The 11,766-nt window shown below is 44.8% G+C and overlaps 1 protein-coding gene across 1 annotated transcript; it reads right to left on the bottom strand.

The window, feature by feature from the left end:
* Positions 1–9,532: 9,532 nt before the first annotated feature.
* Positions 9,533–11,427, bottom strand: LOC100481877 (vomeronasal type-1 receptor 4). Its single transcript, XM_011235182.3, has one exon. It carries the CDS (start codon positions 10,877–10,879, stop codon positions 9,950–9,952), a length of 930 nt encoding a protein of 309 aa, XP_011233484.2. The 5' UTR covers positions 10,880–11,427; the 3' UTR covers positions 9,533–9,949.
* Between the last annotated feature and the right edge of the window lie 339 nt (positions 11,428–11,766).

Genomic DNA, 11,766 nt, shown 5'->3' with positions numbered 1-11,766 from the left:
ACAGGCATACTTAATGTGACACCATCTTAGTTGCACACTCAGACATTCTGGGACACAACACACACACAGATAATGACATATACACAACTTCACAGTTACTCATTTTCATAAAACCACACACAGTCACCAGGCAGGTGTGACTCTCGGTAGCATGTTCTTATACAGAAGAATAGGTACGTCTCCATCCTTCTGGATGCCTAGGAAGGGGCCTTCTCTTTCCCGTCTTTATAATCCTAATCCTGCAACAGCCTACAAAGGCAGTATTTATAATATGCAGCATTTAAAAAGTGCCATAAGCATTACCACCTTAGGTGGGGATGTGTGGTGGGGATGTTATGGTATGTGGGGGAGTGGCAGTGCAAGGTGTATGGCAGAGCAGGTGGGATATAGAGACAAGACAGATGATGGTGCACAGGTCCTGGGATGAGGGGAGAAGAGAGTGCAGGAGAAGAAAGAAGGCAGAGGGATAAAAGACAAAAAAGTGTGCTCAATGTCACCAGGAGCATTTCCACATTTGAGGGTACAAAGAGATAAAGTGTGCAGGGAAGGGAAGGGGTGAGGCATATTGGGATCTGGGGGAAGAGAGGTAGAGTTTCCTGGAAATGAAGGGGGAAATCGGGATGGGCACTTCGCAGGGAAGATACTCATGGTCTTTGGTTGGTGAAATTCACAGGAGACAAGGTCTTGGAGGAGTTAAAATCATGGTGGGAGAGGAAGGGGAAGATATGTGCGGCAGGCAGACCTTGGAGGAAGACACCATGGTCCAAGACGGACAACATCAGAAGAGGAGAGGGATCCTGGAGGAGACTGTGAGCATGAGGAGAGAGGCAAAAGAGGCACAGGGGAAGGAGGCAGGGGGCCAGGAGGAAGGGTCAGGGGTGATAGTAGGGTAGTGCACGTGGGTGCGGATTGGGCTTGTGCAGGAGTGGAGGCTGGGGCAGCGGATGGTGCGGAGCGTAGAGGACCCAGTGAACGGGGCAGGTACTGGAACTGGGAGTGGATTTTCAGTGAGACAAAGAAGGGTGCAGATGGTGTGGTTTGAGGGGGCGATGGAAGGTGAGGAGGGTCGCACTGGAGTCCATGGAATAATGGTCATGTAGGGACAGATGTCAAAGAGGTGATGGGATAGGCCAGTGATGGGTGTTAAGGAGGGCATGTATTGCAGGGAGCACTGGGTGTTATATGCAAACAATGAATAATGGAACACTACATCAAAAACTAAGGATGTACTGTATGGTGACTAATATAAATAATAAAATATTAAAGGTGATAGGAAGAGGTTGGAGGACAATTTTAATGGTAAAATATTTAAGTAACAGAGTAAAAATATTTATGAATTACCCATGATCTCCAGATGTTATGGTTTTTATCACTGGGGTGTAGCTTTCTTCTTATGCAGTTTCAGAGCATATCTGAACTTGTATCAAAATTGCGCTACAGGGGGGCGCCTGGGTGGCTCTGTCGTTAAGCATCAGCCTTCGGCTCGGGTCATGATCCCAGGGTACTGGGATCGAGCCCCACATCGGGCTCCCTGGCTTGGTAAGGAGCCTGCTTCTCCCTCTCCCTCTGCCTGCAGCTCCCCCTGCTTGCGCTCTCTCTCTCTCTGACAAATAAAATTTTAATAAAACAAAAGAGGTATGGCGGGGGCATCTGGCTGGCTCAGTTGGAAGAGTCCATGACTCTCAATCTCAGGGTCATGAGTTCGAGCACTACACTGAATGTAGATATTACTAAAAAAAATAAAAAAGGTATGGCATTTTAGGAGGAGGAGAGAGCACAGCACCCATCTGGGACTCAGCATTTGCCCGAGAAAAACACTCCCTTTTCTCCTCTCGCCCTCTTTTTCATTGTCTTGAAAAATCACAGCTGCATTTTGAGACTATGCCTTGTATACAGAATTAACATCAGTTCACATCATAGCAATCTGTTTGAATTGTGTTTCCCCAAATTAATATATTGAAGTCCCAACCCCTAGTACCTCAGAATGTACTTGGAAATAAGGTCATTGCAGGTGTATTTCCATTCCCTCAATCTTCATGCTGCCCCTCTTCCCACCTCTGTAGCCCCCTAGACCTGCCCCCTGCAACTCCTCAGATCTTTCTCCATCCCCTAGACCTCCACCTGCTCCTTCATCCTCCAAACTCTTGACTTGCCCCTACTCCATCCCACCTCCGCCTGGCCTTTGTAGACTTCACAACCCATTTCCATCCTTTACCCACTTTGAAATCCCTCCTTTCCTCCACTTTTCTCCCAACACTTCCAGAGAGCTCAACCCAACACTTCTTGCCTCCTATCACCCCCCCATCTGCCTTCCCCCTTGACCTATATTTGCCCCCATCCCAGTGATTTCACTCTGTTTTCCATGTGTCCTATGGCGCATCCCTCAAAATTCCACCTGTGAAACATTGGGCAGTATCAGCGCCCTGTGTACCCCATACACACCCCCACATCTGTCCTTCTCCTCTGGGTCCTTTAGCTTCCTCATGCCCCTATCTCGCCAGCTGACATCATCACCCACACATTTTGCCTGAGCCCATTTCCCCCCACGCAAGGTTCCAGCTTCCCTTCCACCCTCTATTCCTGTCTTGGCCCATAACCACATCCAGCACGTCCATACCCTAACAACACACTATACCGTAGATTCTTTTGTGTTTTAACTGTTCTCTGGACCCAGTTTGGGGGCCCTTGCTAGTGGAAGGTCAGTCTCCCCTCTTGAGCAGCTGACCAGATCTACCCCTCAGCCACTGGCCTAATTGGGCCCTCACACACTGGGCCACTTTGCAGCAGCCCTGGCCGCCCAGGGTCAGGTACCAACAAATAGGGACAACCCTTATGTTTTGGAACCTGTGAGATTATTTAAATTAGCCAATTCCAAGGGTGCCCTCTAACCATAACGAACCCCATCCCACTTGCCATGCAGAAGCTTTCCCTACAGACTCGTTACCCTGTTCCTGGGGAGCAGTCCCCTGTGTAGCCTGTCTGTGCTTCTCTCACGCAGAGCCGTAAGTACTACAGAGTTCTGCCTTCCGTGTGTGTGTGTGTGTGTGTGTGTGATTCTGTTATATCCCACCATCAAAAGAGTCTTCAAATCATAAAAAACAGAGTCACCCCCCCCAGCACTGTGTTCTTTACCCCTGTGGACATGAACTCACCTGTGCCTTTTGCCCAGCCCTCCCTTTCTCACTTCTTCCCGCTGTCCCCTCTCAAACATCCCCTTTGTATGCATGACTGCTGTAGCCTTTATCACACAGCGCCCATTATGAGTTGCACCCTTCACTGCTTTGCACACTTACCCTCTGTGTGTCGTCAGATGCCTCAGTGCACTTTAAACACACAGCACCTTTGAACCCCTGTGTGCATTTACCCTCTGTACCCTCTCCTTCTGCACTGTGTATCCCCCAAACCCTATGCTCATGAGCCACCGCCATCTTGCCCTTATGTCCCCTGTTCCTTGTGTCCTGTCTGTCACCACCATACTCAGTCATACCCACACTCCCCCCCACCTCATGTGGCAGAGCTCATACAACTTTTTCCCCCTAATTTTTTAAAAAGATTTTCTAAATTTATTTAGCAGAGAGACAGCCAGTGAGAGAGGGAACACAAGCAGGGGGAGTGGGAGAGGAAGAAGCAGGCTTCCCAGTGGAGCAGGGAGCCCGACACGGGGCTCGATCCTAGGACCCTGGGATCACACCCTGAGCCAAAGGCAGACGCTTAACGACAGCCACCCAGGCGCCCCCTTTTTTCGTAATTTTTAAAATTGTAGTAAATCTAAATGTAACATAAATTTTACCATCTTAACTGTTTTAAGTGTACAGTTCAGTGGTTAAGTATATTCATATTTTTATGCAACCTTATCACCACTGTCCATCCCCAGAACTCTTTTCATCTTGCACTTCTGAAACCCTATCCCCATTAAACACCAACTCCCCAACTCTCCTCCCCCAGACCTGGCACCCACCATCCTGCTTTCTCTATGATTTTCTACTATAAGCCCCTCATATAAGTGGGATCATACAGGATTGTCTTTTTTTGACTGGCTCATTTCACGTAACATAATGTCGTCCAGGTTCATCCATGTCTTTGCCTGTGACAGGATGTCCTTCCTTTTTAAGGCTGAACAATATTCCACTGTTTGCTTATCCATCCATCTGTTGGACACTGGGTGGCTTGCATGTTCTAGCTTTTGTGAACAATTCTGATGTGAACGTGAATGCACAAAGACCTCTTCAAGACCCCGCTTCCAGTCCTTTTCAGTACATACCTGGAAGTTGGATTGCGGGATCCTGCGGTAATTGTATTTTTAATTTTTTATGGAATTGCCAAACTGTTTTCTACAGTGGCTGTTATTTTTTAAAATTGTTTTTGGAGAGAGAGGGTGAGCCGGGGTTGGGGCTGAGGGAGAGGGAGAGAATCTCAAGCAGGCTGCCTGCTGAGTGCAGAGGCCCCTGCAGGGTTTGATCTCAGGGCCCTGAGATTCTGACCTGAACCAAAATCAAGAGTCAGATGCTTAACGGACTGCACCACCCAGGCATCATTCGTGGCTGTGATTTTTATTCCCATGCCTCAGCACAAGGGTTCCAATTTCTCCACACCCTTGCTGTCCTTGCTATTTTCTTTTTTTCTTTATTTGTTTTATAGTAGCCATACTAATGGTTGTGAGGTGGTATCACATTGTGGTTTTGATTTGCATTTTCCCTAATGAATTACGATGTTTCCTGTGCTTATTGGCTATTTGTGTATCTTCTCTGGAGAAATGTTGGTTGAAGTCCTTTGCCAGTTACTGAATTTTTTTTCTTTTTTACTGTTGAGTCTTAAGAGTTCTCTATATATTCTGTATACAATCTCTTAACGGATATATATAATACAAATATTGTCTCCCATTTTGTTGGGCCTTTTCACTTCATCAGTGGTGACTTTTTGTTGCAGAAAAGTTTTAAATTTTCATGGAGTCCAGTTTTTCTATATTTTCTTTTGTCACCTGTGCCTTTGGTGTCACACCCAGGAAATCATCATCAAATCTAATTTCATGAAGATTTTGACCCATGTTTTCTTCTAAGAATTTTATTGTTTTAGGTCTTACATTTAGGCCTTTGATCCATTTTGAGTTAATTTTTGTATATGGTGTTTAGTGTGCCAACTTAATGCTTTTTCCTGTGGACTTAGTCCTTCCTTCTTTTTCTGTATGGGACCCTGTCGCCTTAAGGTTCACGAAAAAATAAGAGCCTCTCCCAAACACAGTGGTCCCTTGGAGATACTCAGAAGAAACTTGCAATTGTTTTAGTAATTAGCAACTGGGAAAAAGTTATTCAGAAATGTTTCCAGGTCCCCAAGACTGTGCTGTCATTACAGCTACAGGAGAAATGATAATTGCAGTTCCGAGAGGGGGTGAGATCACAGCTTCACAAACCTTTCTCTGAGTCTAGTTGCCTACCCCCAACATGTACTGGGTGTCCTGACCTTCACACCAAGCCAACCGTCCTGACAGCAGGAAGGATTCCAGTGAGTATTTTTATTTATTTAAAATTTTTTAAAAGATTTTATTTATTTATTTGACAGAGAGAGCAGAAGCAGGCAGAGCGGCAGGCAGAGGGAGAGGGAGAAGAAGGCTCTCCACTGAGCAGAGAGCCCGACGTGGGGCTCGATCCTAGGACCCTGGGATCATGACGTGAGCTGAAGGCAGACGCCTAAGCAACTAAGCCACCCAGGTGCCACCCTCCAGTGAGTATTTTTAATTTCAGTCTGAGAGGCAGAATCTGCAAGGAAGGAAGTCTGAGTGAGTGTTCATGTCTGGAGGAGAAATAGATACAGTGGCAAAGCCCACCAGAGAGGTGAAATGATTCCTTAGTGAAGAGTTGAGCTAGTAAAGAGGATGAGGGTCCTAAATCCTACGCCAATCCCTGACGGCTCCGAATGTAACTGAGTGCGATTGTCACTGAAGACAGTTATTGGCAAATCATCCCAGTGATAATGAAATCTGATTTTTAAGGTGCTTAAATATTGTAGTTACGAAATAAATATACTGCTCACATTTCCTTACGGGAATCATAGATTAAATTTTCAGTGTTGGGGCGCCTGGGTGGCACAGTGGTTAAGCGTCTGCCTTCAGCTCAGGGCGTGATCCCGGCGTTATGGGATCGAGCCCCACATCGGGCTCCTCCGCTGTGAGCCTGCTTCTTCCTCTCCCACTCCCCCTGCTTGTGTTCCCTCTCTCTCTGCCTGTCTCTATCTCTGTCAAATAAATAAAATCTTTAAAAAAATTTTTTTCAGTGTTATTGGAGGTGTGCCTACAGGACTACCATGCTTATAATTAAGAGTATGATGAAACTATAAGAATTATTTCATCCTGTGCAGAAACCACCCATCTGCACTTGTTTCTGGAATACAACAGGTGTTTTTCTTGTAAGTCTGGGCATACGATGCACTTCATGAAAACAGTAATTGTGTCTCTAATGAAAACATTTGTGACTTGATGATTATGGACAGGCTTTCTTTTCTTTTTTTTTTAAAGGTTTATTTATTTACTTATTAGAGACAGCCAGCGAGAGAGAGAACACAAGCAGGGGGAGTGGGAGAGGAAGAAGCAGGCTCCTAGTGGAGGAGCCTGATGTGGGGCTCGATCCCGGAACGCCAGGATCACGCCCTGAGCCGAAGGAGGACGCTCAACGACTGCGCCACCAGGCACCCCAGGACAGGCTACTTTCTGTCTTGAAGTTAGAGAAGCAGCCTTTAAGGAAAGGCTAACTTTATAATTAGGAGCTTCAGGCAAGAGGTGTCAGAACCACGTTTTGTATTTTATTTTTTTATTTTATTTTATTTATTTTATTTTATTTTATTTTATTTTATTTTATTTTATTTTATTTTATTTTATTTTACAGTGGTGAGAACACAGGACATCTACCTTCTTAACAATTTTTTTTATTAAGTTAAGGTCAGAATTTAGTGATTTCTCAGTTGCATAGAACACCCAGTGCTCATTACATCAAGTGCCCTCCTTAATGCCCTTCACCCAATTACCCCATCCCCCACCTGCCTCCTCTCCAGCAACACTGTTCGTTTCCTAGAGTTAAGAGTCTCTTACGGTTTGCCTCCCTCTCTGTTTTCATCTTACTTTAGTTTCCTTCCGTTCCTCTGTGTTCTTCTGTTTTTTTTTCTTAAATTCCACATGAGTGAAATCATATGATATTCATCTTTCTCTGATTGATTTATTTCACTTAGCATGATACCTTCTAGTTCCAACCAGGTCACTGCAAATGCCAAGATTTCATTCTTTTGATGGCTGACTATTATTCCATTGTATAAATACACACACACACACACACACACACCACATCATCTTTATCCATTCATTTGTCGATGGACATCTGGGCTCTTTCCATCGTTTGGCTATTGTAGACATTGCTGCTATAAACATTGGGATGCATGTGTGCCTTCGAATCACTCTGTTTGTATCTTTGGATAAATATCTAGTAGTGCTTATTGTTGACTTTATTCTTACTTTCTACTTCAATTCCTGTATGTCCAGAAGAAACTTTTAAAAAACAAGTATACACTTGACCTCTTTTCTTTAGAAGTTGTTAGGTTTTCTTTTCCTTTCCTTTCCTTTTCTCTTCTCTTCTCTTCTCTTCTCTTCTCTTCTCTTCTCTTCTCTTCTCTCCTTTTCTTTCCTTTTCTTTTCTTTTCTTTTCTTCTCTTTTTCTTTTCTTTTTCTTTTTTTTTAAAGATTTAAATCTATTTGGCATAGAGAGAACGAGTGAGAGAGCACAAGCAGGAGAAGCCACAGAGGGAGAGGGAGAAGCAGATTCCCTCCCCACTGAGCAGAGAGCCTGATGCAGGGCTCGATCCCAGGACCAGAGTCGAAGGCAAACACTTAACGGGCTGAGCCACGCAGGCACCCCTAGAAGTTGCTAGGTTTTCAACCTAGAAATTTCTGCATGATTTGGAAAACTAATCAGAGTCTTTTTCTTCAGTAGGTTTAAACTCCTCCTTCACAATGTAAGGACATTATGCATAAATGCACTCACTATATCCCATGGTTTTTATTGGTGATATGTATTTTTTAAATTTAAAAATACAGATACAGTGCACAGATAATGAACCTGTGTGCACTGACCACATTTCTGTCCACAGCACTTACATCGATGCACAGAATATTATCAGACCCCTGGAAGCTCCCAGCTGCTGTCCCTATCTGTCACCACTCATAGGGTAAACACAGCTGTGACCTCTGCCAGCAGACGGTATTATTGTCTGAATGCTATCTAATGTAAAGGGAATCATTGAGCATTAAGTCTTTTGTATTTGACTTTTTCCATTTAGGTTGTTTGAGAATTTATGGTTGCACATTGTTGTGGCCCATCCACCGGCACTGCCGCGTAGAATTCCGTTTTAGGAATATCAGTCAGTCAGTCACTGTGACCAGGAGTGGGGCAAGAGAAGCAAGATTTAAGGATGAGTTTTCTGAGTTCGTTCTTGGGTTTCTAGAAGTGGCTTTCTAATCTGATTCAATTTAGAAATACAAAAGAAGGGCGCCCGGGTGGCTCAGTTGGTGAAGCATGTGCCTTTGGCCCAGGTCGTGATCCCAGGGTCCTGGCATGGAGCCCCACGTCTAGCTGACTGCTCAGCGAGGAGTCGGCTTCTCCCTCTGCCCCTCCCCCTGCCTGTGCTCTCTCGCTCGCACTCTCTCTCTCTTAAATAAATGAGTGAAATCTTTTTAAAAAATTGGAAAAGAAAGCAGTGAGAGCACATCACAGAATATCTGCCCTTGACACTCCTTCTCAGCCATTTAAAAGAAGTAAGTATCAGAGGCGCCTGAGTGGCTCGATCGGTTGAGCATCTGACTCTTGGTTTTGGCTCAGGTCATACTCTGCTTGAAGCTGGCTTCAGATTCTTTCCCCTTCTTCTCCCTCCCCCTCTATTCCTCCTTTACCATGCCTCCCCATCCACTCATTCACACCCTCTCTCTCTCTCTAATAAATAAATAAATAAAATTAATCTTTTAAAAAAATAAAAGAAGTAAGGATCTGAGGTATCTGAATGGGCATGTATTTGATACTTGCACACAGTTTAGGTAACAAACATGGTAACGTTGGCTGGTTGCTCTTAATGTGGCTGAACAAAGGTGAAAGAAAAGGATGAGCTCAGGATTCGAATTCCCAGCTCAGGCTCCATGTAAATGACCCAAAGGTCTATGTGTGCCCTGAAGGAGACCTGCGTCTGGGTCTCCAGACCCCCTTCCTGCCAATATGCCCAAGTCATCTTAACATAACAGAGAAAACTCTGCTTTCTCCAGATCTCAACGCATGTCTGTTTACGTTGTCAGCACTCACTTGATTATCTTTAAATACCAGCAGAAGCATATTTTTGTGCTTTCCTTTGCCCGGCTCCTCTTTAATCTGGCCATTTCTACATGAAAATAATGGTCAACATGCTCATCTCCCTTCATCACCTCATATTTCAAGCAAATCAGTGCCCCCTCTCTAAGGATGTGACTTACCTATAAAACTTACAACCGGCTCCCAGGAATGCTACTGCCTGAGAATGGGTGTTTCCTCCAGCCCCACCCAGGCTATTCCTTATGTGTGGGGACATTATTTTCTAACCCATGCTCATGTACCTTTTCCTGAAATTTCATGCCAAGTGCAGTTCTCGGAGATTTATTAGTTTGAAAGCCACAGGCTTGAAGACTTCTCTGTAATATCTAGATGGTGTCAAGACCTGATGTTTATTATTGCATAATTCTGAACTCCTTTACTGGCAGTATTAGGAAAAGTTCTGTTCTATAAGTATTTAGAAGATAATGGTGTTTCATTACAATATTGTCCTGATTTCTTATTTATTTTGAAGAGGATACTCAGCATATCCTGTTTACTGTTCTCTTGGACTCATTTGATTTAGGACCCTGAGGGGGATGAATGAATTGGCAACTGTACATTGTAGAAATACATACAGTTTACATATTTCTCATAAGATGAGGGGATTTTATATTCCCCGTCCAGGCAACGCAGAGCCTGTGTATCTTGGAATCATGGCTCATGAGCAGAAAGGGGCTGACAGCTGGGAAACACGCAGCCATGATTGCAGCGATGTTCACGAGGATCCAGTTGGGATTATCAGAAACGGCCAAAACAACTTGAAAGACAGAGGAGAGGGTGTAAAAATAGACAAAGGTGCTCACCAGGAGAAGGATGGTTTTCACGGCTCTGGACTCGGGGGAGGAGGCGGTTCTTCGTATATGTTGGACCCGCTGCTTGTGCCTGTACAGGATGAAAACCATGGTGCCGCTGGCCCAGAGCATGAGCCCCAAGCAGAGCACATCAGGGAATGATAACAGCGCTGCATACAATGAGTTTCTGGTTTTGTCGGTAAGAACCGAAGAACAGTATCCAAAATCCTTTACATTTGTGATGTTTTTGTCACTCGAGGTGCTAGTTATATAGACAGGAAAAATAACATTTACCAACATTTGCAGCATCCAACACAGGAAGATAGAGGGAACGATGTACTTGGGAGCCTTTACTTTGAGCTCTGCCCACCAGGAGTTTCTGGGGCTGATCGTGATGGCCTGGTAGACACTCAAGATGCAGATGCTACCAGTGGACACTCCCCTCCCCACCCTGTGAAGAAAGAAAAGAAGTTTACATCCGAGGTGACTAAGGGTATGTTTCCACCCAAATGCTGCCATGGTCTGGGGGATTCCTTTACAGAGCAGCGTTAAGAAGTTGGCCACAATCAGGTGCTTGTGAATGAAGTCTGTGGACTTCAACCTGTAGTCAGTGAAGGAAAGGAGGATGTAATGACAAAGAAGTGAGAAATTGCCCAGGGTGCCAACCACAGTCTGTGTTAAGAAGATCAGTCCTACTGCCAGTTTGCTGTTGACCATTTTCTCTGTTCCCGTTCACTGCTAGTTGCCTTCTGAGCAGAATGTCCTGCATCGGAACATGAGGCATGGGCCACATGTATCATGTCCGCGGAAATCCAGTATTTTCCCCTTGCCTTTCATTCCCCCTTGGAAACACCTACTTAATGTTGTTCATTTTTTCATAACAGCTTTCTGAGGGCTGAACGTAGAGCTTTCAGAGAGCCCTTACAATGTAAAAAATCTCTCCTGTGAAGGCACTAGTGAGAACTTCATGCTTCACAAACCTATGAGGCCGGCATTATTGATGTAACTAAAAGAGGAAGAGAACAGACACACAGAGAGGTGAAGTATTTGTTCACATCTGCTCCTTCAGGCTGTGTGGGAACTGGGAACTGGATGGGCTGGAAACGGTGACAGTGCACTGAGCCACCGTGGTCTGCGAGAAAGCTAGGTAGCTGGGGCACCTGGGTGGCTCAGTCGGTTAAGCATCTGCCTTTGGCTCAGGTCATGATCCCAGGGTACTGGGATTGAGTCCCACATCCCGTTCCCTGTTTAGCGGGGAGTCTGCTTCTCTGCCCCTCCCCTGGCTTATGGGCACTCTCTCTCTCTCTCTCTTTTTTGTTCACTCTCTCAAGTAAATAAATAAAATCTTTAAGGAAAAGAAAAGAAAGCTAGGTAGCTGTGTTCATCAAATAACCCAGATCTATAGTCAGTTTTGATTTGCCACCTTGTGGTTGATCGTATAATTTTCATTACAAGTTTCCATTAACTTGTGATGATTTATTGGACAGGACAAAAATTAATTAGGTGTAAAGTGTTCAATATCTTAGTAAATGTACATGCACCGTTGGCAGTAGAATATTGCAGGAGCCTGTCCCGTGACAAGTCATATGCAGTGGATGCAAGAC

Source organism: Ailuropoda melanoleuca, chromosome 12 (genome assembly GCF_002007445.2).
Source record: "Ailuropoda melanoleuca isolate Jingjing chromosome 12, ASM200744v2, whole genome shotgun sequence".
Taxonomy (NCBI): Eukaryota; Metazoa; Chordata; class Mammalia; order Carnivora; family Ursidae; genus Ailuropoda; species Ailuropoda melanoleuca.
Note: the sequence above shows the minus strand (reverse complement) of the source record. Positions and strands in the feature narration are given on the sequence as shown.

What these genes read in the sequence shown, in the direction of transcription:
- LOC100481877 (XM_011235182.3), bottom strand. Translation starts at nt 10,879, where the DNA reads ATGGTCAACAGCAAACTGGCAGTAGGACTGATCTTCTTAACACAGACT.